General features: G+C 43.7%; 2 protein-coding genes across 2 annotated transcripts in view; one reads left to right on the top strand and one right to left on the bottom strand.

Annotated features, from left to right (window-relative positions):
• Nucleotides 1-2,001: 2,001 nt before the first annotated feature.
• Nucleotides 2,002-19,098, top strand: part of LOC309686934 (olfactory receptor 6E1-like) — a gene marked incomplete at both ends in the record, with an annotated part of 152,373 nt that continues 135,276 nt past the window's right edge. Inside the window, one exon of the mRNA XM_082501607.1 lies at nt 2,002-2,295. Within this exon, the coding sequence (XP_082357733.1) occupies nt 2,002-2,295 (294 nt within the window). The remainder of the gene's footprint in view (nt 2,296-19,098) is intronic.
• LOC309721093 (olfactory receptor 11A1-like) lies at nt 8,010-12,672 on the bottom strand (the record flags this gene model as incomplete). The annotated part of the gene is given in 4 exon segments (XM_082558447.1): nt 8,010-8,110; nt 9,099-9,171; nt 9,173-9,221; nt 11,894-12,672. Coding segments are annotated over 4 exon segments (1,002 nt in total).

Genomic DNA, 19,098 nt, shown 5'->3' with positions numbered 1-19,098 from the left:
GTGGAGTAAGAGACACAGCTAGCCTCTTAGCCAGCTTCTCATCCATAAGGTTCTGTTCCGCCCCGGAGTCCACTAACGCGGGGCATGTAAAAGTCTGATTAGAAGTCACGATAGTAACGGACAGTAACAATCGGGGTCTAGTAGTGCTTAGAGTGCTGCCCACCCGTATCCCCGGACTCACCGGTGGGCCGGGTCGTTTGGGCGGACCGGGCAAGCAGCGATGCGGTGACCGGGCCTCCCACAGTACAGACATTCTCCAGCCCGAAATCGGCGTTCCCTCTCCTCCGGAGAAAGCCGAGAGCGTCCGATCTGCATGGGTTCAGGCGGGGGCGGCGACGGAGAGCGCGCACACGCAGCTGGGGGCGGGGGCGGAGAAACGCGAAACCCGGGGCGCAATACGGAGCCCATAGGCTTAGACCGCCGCTCGGCATCCCTCTCCCGCAAGCGTCTGTCAATCCTACGGGAGAGGGAGGCCAATTCATCAAAGGATCTGGTCTCCTCGTGAAAAGCTAGTTGGTCCTTCATCTGGTCATTTAACGACCGTAAAAAAAACCCACGAAGAGCCGAATCGGGCCAACCCACGGCGACCGCTCGAGTACGGAATTCAACTAGGTACTCCGCAATACTGCGCCGCCCCTGACGGAGCCCCAGCAACTTCTGCGCGGCATCGTCCTCTGATACCGGAGGGGAAAACGTAGCCTGGAACTCCTCCAGGAAGTCATCGTAATCGCAATCACGAATGGGGTGAGAATTTAAGTAGGCTTCAGCCCATGCTAGAGCACGCCCCCGTAACAATCCCACGAAGTGGGAGATCTTAGCAGTATCCGTGGGGAACGCGTGAGGCGTGCGACTGAAAAACAAGGAGCACTGGAAAAGGAACCCCCCACACAGGTCCAGCTCCCCGTGGAAGGGTTCCAGCGGCGGAGGCGACACGCCGCGGTGCACGGGGTCGGACGGCCTAGTTTGTAATTTATTCTGAGTGTCACTGAGCTCTTGACAACGGTCTTGGAGAGACTGGAGCTGCTGATCGTGGCGACCGAGGATAGCGCCCTGTTTATTAATAGCGGAGCGGAGTGGATCTGCTGGGTCCATACTGGCCAGTCCGTACTGTCATGAACCGAAGTTCCGAGCGCAGGCAGGACCCAGTAGCAGAACACACACACTAGGGTAGGAGCGAATAAAGAAAGTAATTTTTATTGCAACTAAAGGTGTCCCGTGAGGGTAGCCAGAAAAACAACGTATGAAACCAGAAGAAACCGAGGGACCGCACAGGGAACGCCGAGAGCGGGGCTGTGAGAGGCTGTAAAACAAAAAGAGAGACAGATTACTGGGGTGCGGAAAAAAGGCAGCATACGAGGGAAGGTGGAGTGTGCGTCTCACGGTGATAGCCGGGCCGAGTGAACCAGAGGGGGGTGGAGCTCCAAAAGGGGTCGAGACGGCGAAGCTGAATGTGAACCAAATCTCAGGCGGACAGGTGGACAGGCAGGTGGCTCGAAAACAAAAACACGCCAAGTTGTGATCGCTGAGAGGCGACTACGGACTGGCGTGGAGCAGCAGGTAGGGCAGGATTAAATAGTCCACCTGGTGATCGCCTGGGATGGGATGCAGGTGTGGGGTTAGCAGCCACGCTCGTGGGCGTGGACATCCCAGCAGCACCCCGGACGCCGGGCCGCGGACCATGACACAGTTGGCATGGGGCAACCAAGATAATGAAGTACTATTCAATTCTATTCTATTTTATTCTATTCTATTCTAACAAAAGACAAATATACATTTTTCTGAAGGCCCATTTGTGTTTTCGAAACCACTAGTTTAAAATCTCTCCGGTGTGTCCCCTGATGATGACGTCATACTGCTGCAGTGAAAAGGATAAAACAAGAAGTGATTCAGTGCAGTTGGGAGGGACTTACAATCAGGCCGCTGATGGGTGATTCTCATCCTTAAATGTAGCTCCGTTTGTGCACAGTTTAAGTGATGTATGGTAAAAACAAAAAGAGGATCATGATGAACTCTTCACAGGTTTCATATTTCACACTCACTGCCTACCTCGACAGCGGGGCTTTGAAATATTTATATTTCACAGTTGTTGCATTTTTATATATTGTTATTGTTACTGTCAATGTCCTGCTGATTGTGGTTATCTGTGTGAACAGAAGCTTACATGAACCTATGTACATGTTTCTGTGCAGCCTGTTTGTGAATGAGCTGTATGGTAGTACAGGGCTGTTTCCATTCCTCCTGGTTCAGATCCTCTCTGATGTTCACACTGTTTCTGCTCCTCTCTGCTTCCTGCAGATCTTCTGTGTGTACTCTTATGCAAATTTGCAGCTCAGTAACTTAGCCGTCATGTCTTATGACAGATATCTTGCAATATGTTTTCCTCTTCAATATCACACACGTATGAGTCCATGCAAGGTATCCATGCTCATTGTTCTAACGTGGTTTTCCTCATTTCTTGGAATCACTCTTTTGATTTCTCTGAGTGCTCCTCTGCAGCTGTGTGGGAACATCATTAACAAAGTGTACTGTGACAACTATTCTGTTGTTAAACTGGCCTGTTCTGACACCACAGTCAATAACATCTATGGAATACTTGGTGCTATTTTCATAACCATATCCTCTGTCACTCTGATTCTCTACACCTACATGAGGATCCTCAAAGTCTGTTTTTCTGGATCCAAACAGACGCGACAGAAAGCCGTCAGCACCTGCACGCCTCACCTCGCTTCTCTGCTCAACTTTTCATGTGGTTCCTTCTTCGAAACTGCACAAAGTAGATCCAACATGAAACACGTCCCAAATATGGTGCGTATTTTTTTATCATTATATTGGCTCATATGCCCACCGCTCTGTAATCCTTTACTTTATGGACTGAGTCTGACCAAAATCCGGATCATATATAAAGGTCTAATCTTTGTCAAATGCAGGTGCTTGATGTTGAAACTTAGACAAGGCAGTGCATTAGTAAAGAGGAAATGAGAGTAAGAGGGTTGTGGGCTGCTGGCTCATGCTCAATTTACTGTTGACAGTTTATGAGAATAAAGTCATCTCTTATTATCGCTTTTTTTTATCATAACTCACTATTAATTTATTGTTTAAATCCTTTGATCATTTGCTCTCATGTCAGCTACCATAAAGACACCTGCATACAGACTAAATCTGAACAAAACTGAAACAAATGCAAACTTTAACCTGTAATTCTTTGCTAAAATATACATCGGTACTTTAGTCATTAAATATGTGACCTCAGTTTTTAAAAAAATATTTTTTCTTTTCCTGAATTTTCCGAGTTTAAGACTTTGAAGCGTGTCACATCTTGTTTAAGAAATCACTGTGATCATTTCATTTTGCTGCTATCATCAAACACAATGTTTGAATAATTTATTTTTTTATGAATAAAAATTTGTTGTAACTATGTGCCTGAAAACAAAAGCAGAATTACATTTTACTTTCGATTTGTAGCTCAAATGCAATTATATTTAAAGCAGTGTCATTGGTAGGCAGCTACTAGGCCAAATGATTTAAGTTTTATTCAGTCATCACAAATTACACATATTGCTCTTTAGTTTGAAGCCTAATCTTGAAAGTAGAGATAGTGTCTGTCTCCTGAATCCAAACTGAAGCTGGTTCCACAGAAGAGGGGCCTGAAAAACTTAAAATGGCGCCGGTGAGGTCGGCTGCCGTGCTGGATGCTCTGCCCTAACTTCTCCACTTTTTGCAGTTTTTCGTCACTTTTTGCTATATCTGCAATAATCTTGCATGGGCATCATGCAAAACACACGAATCCGCTACAGTAGAGACACTTTGATTTCTATTGGTCTGCAGTACACGAACATTTCACCATGTTTAACTCCGGACCCAAACTGGCCAAAGGAGATCCTGAGAGAGAACAAAGGACGCGACCCTAAGCGACGGCCTCGAGGTAAAAGAGCCGGCATCAGGAACAGGCTACGGGCTCGCGCACACCGCGCACCCATGCCCAGTATCCTGCTAGCCAATGTTCAATCCATCGAGAACAAGCTTGATGACCTCAGAGCCAGAATCAAGTTCCAGAGAGACATTCGGGACTGCAACCTCCTCTGCTTCACCGAGACTTGGCTGAACCCAGCGATACCAGACCACGCCGTGCAGCCGACGGGGTTCTTTTCGGTTTACCGCATGGACAGGACAAAGGAGTCGGGGAAGAAAAGAGGTGGTGGAGTGTGTTTGATGGTGAACAACAGATGGTGCGACAGCACAAACATCTCCCCACTCACACGCTCTTGCTCGCCCAATCTGGAGCTTTTGATCGTTAAGTGTCGCCCTTTCTATCTCCCTCGGGAATTCACTGCGGTCATTGCCTGCACTGTTTACATTCCGCCTCACGCGGACTCGGACACTGCCTTATGTGAGCTACATGAGGCTCTCACACATCAACAAACACTTCACCGAGATGCCGCACTCATTGTTATGGGAGATTTTAACAGAGTGAATCTCAAACGGACATTTCACAACCTTCACCAGCACATCAACTGCCCCACCCGGGGCACGAGGACATTAGACCACTGCTACACCCCGTTCAAGAACTGTTACAAGGCTCAGCCCCTGCCGGCATTTGGAAAATCAGACCATGCCGCCATCTTCCTCATGCCTGCTTACAAACAAAGGCTAAAGCAGCAACCGCCAATCAGGAGGGAGGTCGCTCGCTGGACGGACCAATCGGTGGCCGCGCTGCAGGACGCACTGGATGACGCAGACTGTGACATGTTTCGGCGCAGCTCTGATGACATCAACATGTTTGCGGAAGCGGTTGTGGGATTTATCGGGAAACTAGCGGACGACACAGCAGAAAGAACTATCATCCGAACGTTTCCCAACCAGAAGCCGTGGGTGGATAAAAACATCCGCGACGCTCTGAGATCACGCACCGCTGCCTACAATGAAGGGCTCTTCTCCGGTAATATGGACCTATACAAGGCTGCGTCCTACAACGTGCGCAGCGCGGTCCGAAAGGCAAAGCGGAGCTACGGGGAAAAACTAGAGTCACAGCTACGACAGTCCGACTCTAGGAGCCTGTGGAAAGGACTGCGGACTATAACGGACTATAAACGACCAGCTTCTTCAATGATGAATGCAGATGCTTCACTGGCTGATGAGCTGAACACGTTTTATGCTCGCTTCGACGCCGCAGCAATTAAAACAACAAACGGCTGCGCGCGCTCGGAGTGCACCAGTGAAGAAAATGCATTCGTCATCACAGAGCATGCCGTGAGGAACACCTTCAGGAGGGTGAACACCAGGAAGGCAGCAGGACCAGATGCAATCCCTGGCCGGGTCCTTAGAGCCTGCGCTGACCAGCTAGCACCGGTGTTCACGGAGATCTTCAACCTCTCCCTGGCCCAAGCTGTGGTTCCCACGTGCTTCAAACAGTCCATTATTGTCCCTGTTCCAAAGAAACAACAGCCCGCTTGCCACAATGACTACCGTCCAGTAGCACTGACTTCAATTGTAATGAAGTGTTTTGAAAGACTGATGAGAGATCACATCACTTCTTCACTTCCTCCCACCATCGACTCACTTCAGTTTGCTTACCGGACTAATCGTTCCACAGACGATGCCATATCTCACCTGCTCCACACATCCCTGAGTCACCTGGACACTGGCAGAGGGAATTATGTTAGGATGCTGTTCGTGGACTACAGTTCAGCATTCAACACAATAATTCCCTCCAAGCTTTTCACCAAGTTGACGGATCTAGGACTCAGCTCATCACTGTGTCAGTGGATCCTCAACTTCCTCACAGACAGACCCCAACAATGAGGGTGGGAAAACAAGTCTCCATCTCACTCAGCACTGGAGTGCCTCAGGGCTGTGTTTTAAGCCCCCTGCTGTACTCACTGTACACTTATGACTGTGTAGCCACATCCGACACCACCTTCATTGTCAAGTTTGCTGACGACACTGCTGTTGTGGGCCTGATCTCCGACAACATCGAGACGGCCTACCTGGAGGAGATTAGGAACCTGGAGACCTGGTGCCAGGAGAATAACCTCCTCCTAAACATCAGCAAGACTAAGGAGCTGATCGTGGACTTCACTACAAAGCAGGCGAGGAATTACAAACCCCTCATCATCAGTGGCACGCCAGTGGAGAGAGTGGACAGTTTCCGATACCTGGGTGTCCACATCACTCAGGACCTGTCATGGTCCTGTCACATCAACACCCTGGTTAAGAAAGCCCGTCAGCGTCTCTTCTTCCTCAGAAGACTTAGAGACTTCCATCTGCCACTGAAGGTGCTCAAGAACTTCTACTCCTGCACCATCGAGAGCGTCCTGACGTCAAACATCTGCACCTGGTTTGGGAACAGCACCAAGCAGGACAGACGAGATCTGCAAAGGGTGGTGCGCTCAGCCGAACGCATCATTCAATCAGAGCTCCCTGACCTGCTGCCCATCTACACCAAGCGGTGCAAGTCCAAAGCTAGGAAGATTATGATGGACCTCTCCCATCCCAACAATGGACTCTTCTCACTGTTGAGGTCTGGGAAGCGCTTCCGCTCCCTTAAGGCCAAAACAGAGAGAATGAGGAGGAGCTTCTTCCCCCAGGCTATTCGGGGCCTGAACCAGGTGTAGGACTGGACTCTCCCACACACGTCACTATAAGACTGGACTCTCACACACGTCACCACACGCACCACCACACATTTCCTATAATCCTATAATTCCTATAATTTATAATCCTTATCTTTATAATCTCTTCTGCTATTTGCACATTCTTTACTGTAAATTCCTAAGTTAATTTGTAAATTTTGTAGTAACCTGTAAATTGTAAATATTGTAAAACTTTCTTCTGTCATTTAATGGTCGGGCATTGTACAGCTACAAGCATTTCACCCCCATGTCATACTGTGTATGGCTGTGTGTGTGTGACAAATAAAATTTGAATTTGAAATTTGAATTTGAAAACTGAAGGCTCTGCCTCCCATTCTACTTTTAAATACTCTAGGAACAATTCTCACTGTTAAAGGCCTTAAAGGTGTTTGGGTGACAATCATTCCACCCCGGAAAAACAACAGCTCAAAGAATCATTAAACACTCGTGCCAGTGTGTGGCACTGATAGGAAAGAGGCCAAAAGTGCTGCAGAGATGGATTTGCTGCAGCAGTATCTGATTTCTGAGAGCTTGTGGGAAATTTGCAATAATTTTTTAAAATTCAACTAATAAACTCACAACATAGAAAAGCATCAACAATTTTTTGTTTTCTCTTATCTTTTTATTTTAATTAATAATTTTTATGGAACATAAATGTATTCTTGTTGAAAGGCCATTTTTACAGTTCAAAGTTAATTACTGATTTTTAACTTTCTTCAGGTTTGATCTTTGGCATTGTTATGATCCAATGTTGTCAGTGTTTGTTTTATGTGTGGTTCCTCCCACCAGACGATGGCTGTGGGTCTTTTTCCCCTTTTCTTTCTTAGGGGTGGACACCTGGGCGTGCCTGCTGAGTAGTTGGGTGGAGTCTCTTCCTGTCCTGGAACTGGATAATTGGTTGATCACCTCCAGTATTTAACATTCCCTGATCTGTAAACGTGTATTCATAGCCTAAAAACTCTTCACCTACTAAGAGCTGTTATATTTCCGTCATATATATAACTCGAAAAGCTCTTGATAAACATGTGAAGCACTAATAAGCTAACAGTGTTTTTAATGTTAGAAGTGGTTACACATCACAGTGTGTTCAGTTACATCTCTGAGAGCAACGATGTTGCATTACAAACTAAAAATGTACAAAGAATTTAGTTTCCTTTTTTAACTTTGGGGGGAATAAAATATATTTATTGATATATTATGAAATTCTTACTTGGTTCCCAGTCAGCCGAGGATTTAATATTTTTGTTTGGAAAATGGAAAAAATATGTTTTTTTATGGTTTTGAGTTGAGTGTATTTCCTATAAACATGTGGTTTGTGCCTCAGCTGCAGGGGAGGCTGGAACAGCTAGCAGCCATGAGCTAATTAAGCCTCTCCTTGTTTTACGCTGGGACTGGGCCAGAAGGAGAGAAGCTGACAGCGAGGAGGCTGGTGCTGTACACTAAAGCTGACCAGTCATTAGTGCAAAAGCACTGAGTAAAAGCTGTATAAAACAATAAAGAGTTATACTGGACTGGAAATGCTGCATCCTGTTTGTGGTCAGCCTCTAAATTTAGAAGCTCGTTACAGTGATGAAAGCTGTAGGTGCTGGCTTGCTGGTACCTTTGCTAACCTTCAGTTATCACCACACTTTATTTAGCTTCCAAGACATGATTTGTTATCATTGTTGAGCTATTTCAGAACTTGTATTTGGAATTACTTGTCACATGAAAAATGAGTTTAGGCTCTGTGGAGTCTGGAAAGAGAGTAACTGGAATTTTGTTTCTGTTGTTTTCGAGAAACTTACAAAACCTCCTCAGGCTCATCCGTGTCCTGTAACACTTTCTAGCACTGGATTTACTAACCCTGGGCAAATTTGCTTAAAAGTACAGTGAATGCAACTTTGACACCTGTACCTTGAATGCATCACCGATTAAACACTTAACAATATTATGTTATTATCTCCCTGGCATATTGAATCACTTATTTACTGAGGGGCAACCGATCCGGCTAACTTTGCCCTGAGCTGTTAATGTACATTCAGGACAGTAACTAAGACAGATGTTTATTGCTGTGGTTATATTAGGCAGAAAACACGTAAAACATAAAAAAGCCACCATGAGAATAATCATAGAAATAATCTGAGTTATTTTCCCAAACAGTCAACCCATTTTTTCAACTCCTGACAGGAACATTTAATAAAAACATATCCAATTTTGTCAATGTTCATTCTGATCTTTTTATTTCAACTTATTGAATTTATTTATTTATTTATTTTAATATATTTTGATACTAAAACATGTTTATTTTTACTCATGTACAGGTGTTAAAATTGAAATTGGCAGGTGGGGAACCCTGAGATAGATGAAGCAGTGCCAAAAGGGGGATTTTTATTTTCCCCTTTACTTACTTCCCCAGCTTATTGAATTTAAAGAAATATACCACAGTTTCCACATCAAGCATTTGCATTTTACCAAAAATCAGAATTTTACATTCGATGTGGACTTTGGTCAGATTCAGTCCGTAGAGCACAGGATTGAAGAGCGGCTGAAATGTGAGCCAATATCAAGATAAAAAAAATACGCAACAGATTTGGGACGTGTTTCATATCAAGTCTGTTTTGCACAATTTAAAAAGAAAAGTAGAGTAGAGAAGTGAGGTGAGGTGCTGACGGCTTTCTGTCGGGTCTGTTTGGACCCAGAAAAACAGACTTTGAGGATCCTCATGTAGGTGTAAAGCAGCGGTTCCCAAACCTTTTTGCAAACATTCAGTAAACAATTAAGCAAATACAAGTAACGCTGTGGCCACGTTATTGTTTACAGGAGATGAATCACAGAATGGCAGATAGAGACGAAATACTGTTAATCTGACTGTCTGCAGGTTTTACACGCAGTTACTGTCCCTCCATTTACAAAGGCAGAGGCATCACGCTGTGATTATTTTACTGTAGTTGTTTTTTCCTGTGTAATAATGTTCAACATTGCTGTCAATACATTTTTCAAAAAATGTCTCTCTGTGCAAAATGGGTTTAAAAACATAAACAGCTGTGGGATCCTGTTTGTCCGTGATTTGAACGGGGGAGCAAATCGTGGCAGGATCAGCCTGATGTTATTTGTGTCCAGCTGTAACTTTACTGTATAAAGAGCAAACATCTCCAACATGTCAGGAGCAGTTAGTCATTACAACAAGTGTTTGAACTAAAGATCAAGAATGTGCGACCCCATCATAAGACCCCCACGGTGTGCTGCAAACTCTGTGTCTCTGTGTGTGTGTATGCACGTGCACGTGAGTGCCTGTGTGTCTATGTGAGTGCACGTGAGTGAGTGTGCATGTAGGTGTGGGTGTGTCGTAACAGTCAAAGCACTGTGTGTGTGTGTGTGTCTGTATACGTGACTTCCTGGGGTCATAAAAGTAATCTCCTCACCCAAGCTACACCAGATTCCTCTACACAACATAGAAAACACAGTTAACATATTAGAAACACTGAGACTCCCACTCTGCATCCACTGGGCCAGTGGCCTCTTGTTGACTTACATTTACAGATCAGGTGGAGAGTCTCCTGCAAACCTGCTTCTAAGTTTAGAACAATTATGAGTTTTATTAAAGGTACAAGCATCAGCAACCCCCAACTGTAGCTTCCTGTCTCCTTCTATGGCAGGCTGACCCCAGTGTCCATAAATTCCTTTCCTTCTAAACAATTACACTCTCAGGCTACAGCTAAGCCAAACTAAAACACAGACCAATCCTTCCTTATTCCTCTGATCTAAACAAATTTAGCACATCATATTATAATAATTATTTTCTTGAGCTAATCTGAAGGCCACATGAAGTTTGGCTCTGCAAAAAGTTGGTGACCTCTGCACACTGTGCATCTCAGCATCCACTGACCCCACTCTGTGATTTTACATGGCCATCATGGCTGAGCTGCTGTTGTTCCCAATCACTTCCACTTGGTTATTATCCCACTAACATCTCACTGTGGAATTTTTAGTTGCGCAGGTGTCGTCCTATCACAGTAACACACTGGAGTTCACTGAGCTCCTGAGAGCGAACCATTCATTCACAGTGAATTCAGTGATTTGGATGGGGGAGTAAACGTGTATTAGATGTATTATTGTGTATAATTACTAACACCTCTATGTGTTATCGTAGGATTTACCTTACATTATAAAGCACTTGGACATAACTGTTATTGTGATGTGACACTATAAATAAAATGTAACTGGACTAAGTATCTATTAATGTTGTTGTGGCTACATAAGTGGAAAAAAATAAGCAATTCAATGACAGGGTCAGAGGTTTTACTCCCGGCCCAGACCTTTGTGATAAATGACTTTAATTACAACCTAACCCCATATACATGTGCCGAGCTGGAAGCTTCTACACTGTATCCCACTCCCCAGTTTTAAACCATCACAGATTTAACAGTTTTTATGGAAAACCATTTTTAAGGGAACCATCATGGATTCTTGTGATGGATGTTTCTACCAATGTTTCTGTGAGTGTCTATCAGGCCAGCTTGAACTATTGAGGTCAGCGTTGATCGCTGTTCAGCTCCACATTTGTAATCACGGTGTTGCAAGAATTCAGCTGCCTCAGCAGAGTACTGTGACCACTGATAAACCTGCAGCTGCACAATGCTGTTCATTAACACGGCATATTATAATCAGCAATTAAAAGACAAAGATGAAGGCGCTTCCAAAGAATACTTTATTGGATTTCTTTTAATTTTAAATTAAAATGTTTCCATTCATTTATCCTGTTCGTTGAGACTTTTATGGACCGTTGTTTCCTCTAGTTTACAAAATCCTTGATTCATCATTGAGACTAGAAAAGTTTTACATAAACACCACGCTATGTACCATTCTGACTAATGTGCTTAAATATGTTTTATTCTCTGTTATGTGAGAATTGATTGTGTAAATAAATGTTTCATTTATAAGATTTCTAAATATCCTTATTGTGAAAGATTAGCATTTCATATTATTCAAAGTGACAATATGTGACAAAGATTTAAATAAACTAGTTTTGTTTGAACTTGTTTTGAAAAATGTAAATGTAATGCCTGTTACAGTCACACATATTCCAAACAGTTCCAGAAATCAACTTAGTAAAGTATCTATTAACTTTTTAAATTCATATCTTACCAAATAAAAGACTTTTACATATGAGTCGGATTTTGGTTAGTTTGAGTCCGTACAGGACGGGGTTGAAAGCTGGTTGGCAAGTGAGAAAATATATTGATAGGAAAATGCGTAAAATCATGGGAGCTCTGCTCAGGTTAAACCTGCTCTGCACTATTTCAAAGCAGCCGCTGCAAGAGAAGTTGAGCAGAGAAGCGAGGTGAGGCGTGCAGGTGCTGACGGCTTTCTGTCGGGTCTGTTTGGATCCAGAAAAACAGATTTTAAGGATCCTCATGTAGGTGTAGAGAATCAGAGATACAGGGCATAGGATAACGAGAGGAGTGGAAATGAGTCCATAGATGTTATTGACTGTGGTGTCAGAACAGGCCAGTTTAACAATGGAGTAGTTGTCACAGTACACTTTGTTAATGATGTTCCCACACAGCTGCAGAGGAGCACTCAGAGAAATCAAAACAGTGATTACAAGAAATGAGGAAAACCACGTTAGAACAATGAGCATGGATACCTTGCATGGACTCATACGTGTGTGATATTGAAGAGGAAAACATATTGCAAGATATCTGTCATAAGACATGACGGCTAAGTTAGCAAGCTCTGCAGTTCCATATGTGTGCACACAGAAGATCTGCAGGAAGCAGAGAGGAGCAGAAACAGTGTGAACATCAGAGAGGATCTGAAGCAGGAGGAACGGAAACAGCCCTGTACTACCATACAGCTCATTCACAAACAGGCTGCACAGAAACATGTACATAGGTTCATGTAAGCTTCTGTTCACACAGATAACCACAATCAGCAGGACATTGGCAGTAATGATTAAAAAATATAAAGACATAACGATCACAAAAAATAAATATTTCAAATGCCCGCTGTCAAAATAGGCACTGAACACCAAGAATGAACTCTGAGATGAGTTTACCGTCATCCTCCTCTCCATTCAAAAAACAAAGGTAATACTGTTTGCAGGATCCATATTATTTATCATCACATCATATAACCACAGGTTTTCAAAACAGTGAAACTCCAACAAAGCAACAGACATGAAACAGTTGGGGAAGAATTTCACTGATGATAATCCATCATGGTAAATGTCCAGCGCTTACCATTCAACAGAGTGCTTAGGCAACGTGGGTTATGACATTGTACTCAGACCCCTGAATCACTCCCCACTGAGCTAAAGTTCTGCTTCTGCTTCTTCACAAACTCTGTTCTGAAAACACGCCCACTGTGGCACACTGACCTCATGACTGAAAGAATGCCCCAAGGGTCAGAAAAAAAATCCTTCATGAAAACACAGGTGGAAAAATTATCAGGTCGCCCAATCTTTTAAGCTATGAGTGCTCAATTCACCCCCTCAGAGACTTCATATGATCACAAGAAATCAATGTGTAAACTACAATTCAATAAATAATTAGATCAAACACATGTGAGACTAGGAAAAGTCAAACAATCAGCTGTACTCATTTATGAAGGAACAAAAATGAATTCACACAAGTCACTGAAGGTGTTTACATCACAACATTTGAATATTTATTGTATAGACTTTATTCGAAATGGCGCCATGAAAGGGAGCCGGAGATCGACAGACGGATTGGGGCTGCAGCTGCAGTAATGCGGACGCTGCACCGGTCCATCGTGGTGAAGAGGGAGCTGAGTGTAAAAGCGAAGCTCTCAATTTACCGGTCGATCTACGTCCCTACCCTCACCTATGGCCACGAGCTGTGGGTAGTGACCGAAAGAACGAGATCGCGGATACAAGCGGCAGAAATGAGCTTCCTCCGAAGGGTGGCTGGCCTCTCCCTTAGAGATAGGGTGAGAAGTTCGGCCATCCGGGAGGGGCTCAGAGTAGAGCAGCTGCTGCTCCACATCGAAAGGAGCCAGCTGAGGTGGTTCGGGCATCTGACAAGGATGCCCCCTGGGCGCCTCCTGGGTGAGGTGTTCCAGGCATGTCCCACCGGGAGGAGGCCCCGGGGCAGACCCAGGACACGCTGGAGAGATTATATCTCTCGGCTGGCCTGGGAACGCCTTGGTATTCCCCCGGATAAGCTGGAGGAGGTGGCTGGGGAGAGGGAGGTCTGGGCCTCTTTGCTTAGGCTGCTGTCCCCGCGACCTGGTCTCGGATAAAGCGGATGAAGATGGATGGCGCCGTGAAAGAAAACTTGCCTTTACATTTGGTCTCAACACGCCATTTAACTAGTCACCTGACCTCTCCGCTGATTCTGTTTCACTATAACTTCAGTGTTTTGAATGAAGTTGTGCAAAACACTCAGAAGACATTAGAGCATCTCAAAGGAATCATTTTTACCATTTGTGATATCAGGATCATCTTCAAGCATTGGATGGTGGTGGAAAAGCTGGTGCTTTGCAAAGGCAGGAAAGATGGCAGAAAAACTGTCATCCTGGTGCCGGAAGGGTTTGCTGCTCCATCTTGTGGAGGAGGGGACAAAAAGAAGAAACTGGTGTGAGGAATCATTATTCCTATGTTTGCAAATGACTGATATGGATATGAAGACTGGCAACATGGTGCCAGGAATGTGCACTGTTATATCTTGTGAAAGATGGTTAGATGCAGGGAAACTGGCATCTCAGTAGGGAAAACTTGCTGCTACATTTGTGAAAGAGGGATAGAAGGAAGAGAAACTGGCATCCCGGTGCCAGAAAATTTTGCTTCTACAAATTGCAAAGGAGAGATAGTAGAAAAATAAAGTGGCAACCCGGTGACAATAAGTTTTTGTATTTTTGGAGAAAATGGTTGATGGCAGAAGCTGCCAATCCAGTGCCAAAAGAGTAAACTGCTGTACTTTGCAAAGGAAGATCAGGGAAGAAAGAACCTGGTATCGCAGTGAAAAAAGTTTTGTTTTGCATTTGCAAATGAGGAATAGAGAAAGAGAGCCTGACATTCGTTTTGACATTCTTTATGACATCCTAGTGCCAAAAGGAATGTCTGCTGCTTAGAATATGTGGGCTAGATGTGGAGAAACTGGCAACCCAGTGGTAGAAAAACTTGCTTTTGCATTTTGCAAATGAGAAACTGGCATTCCGGTGTCAGGAAGTCTGCATATTGCAAACATGACATCCTAAAGGCAGAAGAGTTCCCTGCTGCTTTTTGTAATGATAGATGCAGAAAAGCTTGTTGCTGCATTTTCAAATAAGGGATAGAGAAAGAATGTGGCATCCCTGCGCCGAAAGGGTTCACTATGAAGGACCAATGTGGAAAAACATGCATACCAGTGGCACGAAATTTGCTGCTGCATATGCAAAGGAGGGATAGAGAAAGAACCGGACATCACAGTGCCAGAAGGGTTCACATCTGCTTTTTCCAACGATAGGTGCAGAGAGACTGGCAACTCAGTGCCAAAAGCATGCTGCTGCATTTGTAGAAGATGAGCTTGTTTTTTTTTTTTAAATCTTTGCAGAGAAACTGGCATGACGGATAGAGAAGGAGGGATAGAAAACATCGAAACTGGCATCCCGTGGCTAGCAGAGATAAACTGGAATGGAGGAGCAGCAGAGGATGGAACTGGTGACTGATGTCCAAGCTGCACATTAAATGGTGTTAGGAGGCAGGTGCACAGAACTGAGCTTGTCCCTGCTACCTGGCACTGACGAGTGGGTGGAGCTAAAAAGTACGCAGTAGCTTTTTCAATTGGAGCTTTCATTTGCTTCTGCATGAAGAAGACTTTGGATTAACATTTGGTTAAGTAGGTTAAGAAGCAGTTGAAACCGGGCTACTCTGGAGACCTTACGTAAGCGTGGGTACAGCGTGGCTTCTGGGTCCTGTGTTGGCATCCGTTGGCTTTTCGGCTAACTGGCCCGGCCAGTGGGCCTGTTTCCGAGCAATGTGAGTGGAGCTGTGATGGGGTTTCTCTTCACCATGGAAATGTTTCTGCGAACATACACCACTGGTGTCTTCTGTGGACGTCCTGGTCTTTTTGCATTGCTGATGGTACAGTGTACCAGTGCTTTCTTTCTTTTTCAGGATGTATCAAACTGTAGATTTTATCACTTCTACTATTGTAGAAGTGAAAAAAAAGATGTTTTCTTGTTTCACCTGCACGGAGAGCTCCTTTTGACCCCATGTTGTCTGTTCACAGCAAAATCTTTCAAATTCAAGCACCACAGCACAAATTAACTCCAGGTCTTTTATCTGCTTAATTGATAAGAACAAGAACTGCCTGTTCATGAAATTGTCCAATTGTCCAATAACATAAGGTGGCACATGTTAAGGAGCTGAAACTCTTAAACCTTTCATCCAGTTTTAATGTGGATACCCTCAAATGAAAGCTCAGAGTCTACAGATAATGTCCATGTTTATTATATTCAGTAATATGATGGACATGGATATTACTGAATTGGAATATGTTTCAATAAACAGGTAAATAAACAAAAGTTCTATCATTCTCCGGATATATATGGACCTAACTGTATCTTTGGCAAAGGGAGGTGTGTAGTTGTTCCAGTGACTTTTCCTGCCTTTCCAACATGATCAACCTGAAACAAACCAGTAATGTAAAATCAATAGTGGTGCAATGGATCACGGTTGATCCGTAATCCAAACCGATCTCACTCTGCGGTTCGGCACGCACGTGATCCGAATTGAAGGAAATTTCCGTCCCCGGTTTCCTCCAAGGCGTGAGCGATAAGCAGAGTTTTGTCCTTTCCTTATAAGACTCCTAATTATTCAAAGTAACACTCAGGTATGCCGTTCAGCTGGGTTAGTTACGATATCGGGAGCAGTTAGGAGAACAAAGTGATACAGAGACTGTTCAGATTGCTTTCCCAGAATCAACTCAAAGGTTTATTTGGTACACAGCAGTTTATATAGAGAAAAAAAAGGTTCGTGTGTCAGCTTTCCCAGTTCAAACCGGTACAGACTAAATAAGGAAACGTCTTCCTGCCTTCTGAGCAAAGTATCCCTTGTGTAGTTTATCAGTTCAGCTACAATTTATGATCATCCCAGCAAAATACACTCCTAGACATAGAATACAGAGTTCTTTCATTAGTGAATTCTGAAACAAACCACCTGGCCTTTAACGAGCCTTTTCCAGGAGATAAAGAAAAAGGGAGGATGGGAGTAAGGAAGTGGTCTCGTCTCTGTGGTGTTTTCGACCTTGGGGTACCAGCCTGTGAGTCTTACACATTAATTCTTGGGTCACAGAGAAAGAGAAAAACAACTAGTAAATGGGCCTTATTGAGTAGCAGTTTCTCTGCACAACATCACCACAAAACATTATCCTGTAAATGCTACCATGGTATCAAAATATCACAACAGTTCCCTCCTTTTATCATGAAATGATAACATAGTATAAAGACAGAATGTAATAACATAATATAAAGACAAATCATAAATGTGAAACAAATCATAAATGTAACTAGTCCTTCGAGTAAGCTTAATATCAAAATTTTAAAAAGAAGAAAAGAAAAAGAAGAAAACGTCATTCTCTTCTTGGACAATCGAGTAATTCACAATCTAATGCTCAATACATACATCAGGATCATCATTGATGACATCTGACACATAATCTGGGTCAATTTGTGCCAATTGCAAATACATCGAAGTAGCTGTACTAGTAGCTATACGGGTTATCATTGAACGTACACAGGGTACCACACAACAGACAATAATCATCAAAAACAAAATAATACATGCTACAATGGTTACAAAAGCTACAATTAGTTCCTTCCATTTTCCAAACGTGTCCTGCATCCACTTGTCTAGCCACTGACCGTGACCTGCATTGGCTCTTAGTTCTATCTGCAATGCTTCAAGTTTATTCATAGCTTGTGTGAACGAACCGTTAGGGGCGGTATTATTGGGAATGAAAGTACAACAAACATCTCCGAACATCGCACAAACACCTCCTTTCTCAGCTAACAGCATGTCTAAGGCCATCCTATTTTGCATGGTCATTAAAGAGGTAGCAGACATCTGTTCTCCTAGGGCCTTAAGGGCCGTATTGGTCAAATTAGTAAGTCTTTGCTGATTGTAATAAACATAATTGATCCAGGCTACATTTTTGTTTATCTGTATATGCGGTATTAGTGAGGCAAACCCTGCGGATATTTCCCCTTGTGCCTTTAATTCCCTTGGTATCCCGCGTGGAACCCCTATAGCATCTATGTAAACGTTATGTGAGTAAGTGGAGCGTTTTGTACGTCTGCTGGATACAGGCAGATCTGAGGTTTGTTGTATTAGTAGTTCTTGAGCTAAAGTTACTAGACCGCAGGTACCGGTCCAATTAACAGGTAAAGCCACTCTAAGGGTATTATTGCACATCCAATAAGCATGTGGGATTGGTCTGGTCAGGCGCGAAGCTGTATAGCCTTTTAATATGCCTCCCCAGTACGAGTCGTTTAGTGTGTTGGGCGAATGCAGGATTGTGGAGTTATCTGAATGCGTACTTATATATGCATATATATAAGAAAACATATGTCTATGTTGTGTCCTGTCAACACTCGCTGCTAGCCATGTTTCGTTACAGCGTGCTCCTGGAGAGTCAGAAAAAAATGTATAGTTTTGCGCGTCATAATTTATGTTTTCAAGTTTTGGTCGGTGTATGCATGTCATCAAGATATTTGGGTGATGGCGCACCTGTTTTGGGGGCGAAAGAGGTTCAGTGCGGTCTTCGGGGCGCTTCATTGGGTTACAGGGGTGGGTAGAGTCGTTAATCATGCTAACATCCTTACTAGAGACTTGTCCTGTGTATATGAGTAAACAATCTAAAGGACTTAGTTCTACTCGCACCGCTTCAATCAGGGTTACTGTTAAGGGCCCCTTTTCATCATTTTTGAATAGCATCCTTGTCAGGGGAAAACCTGAGATTGGGTATCCCACTATAACCTGTTCTGGATTACCCTTTGAACAGACATAACAATTACTGTTTCCTAAATCACGAGCAGCTGTTCTAGCATTTTCATACCAGGAGTTGACTCCTGCTCTAGAGGGCGCATAAAATGGTTTATTAGTGGCGTCTGTGTTGCCATTTACTGATTTTAGGGAACGTGAAGAGTGCATTAAGTAGGTGTCTCGCAAAATAGAGCATGAGGTATCGTCAGCAAAATATGACCTGCAGAAATGTGAACATGGTCGCAGTTTACAATACAAAATAGCAAAGAAAAATCCTAAGGTTAATGTGATAGGTATGATAAATAACCTAAATATATAAGAAAAACAGTTCTTCAGTCGTCTTCTGGCCTGGTCCCAGGTTCGAGAGACATTGAATAAGCGCCGTATGATGACAATGGGCATTTCATTTTCTCCATTATCAGGATGGAGTGAGTCTAGCTTTATCAGGTTAGACATCATGTGGTACTTTTGGCTTTCTATTCCTGTTGGATGTTCGAGTACCTT

This window comes from Aulonocara stuartgranti (assembly GCF_965226115.1).
Source record: "Aulonocara stuartgranti genome assembly, chromosome: 14".
Classification (NCBI taxonomy): Eukaryota; Metazoa; Chordata; class Actinopteri; order Cichliformes; family Cichlidae; genus Aulonocara; species Aulonocara stuartgranti.
This window is presented reverse-complemented; position numbering and strand designations above follow the sequence as displayed.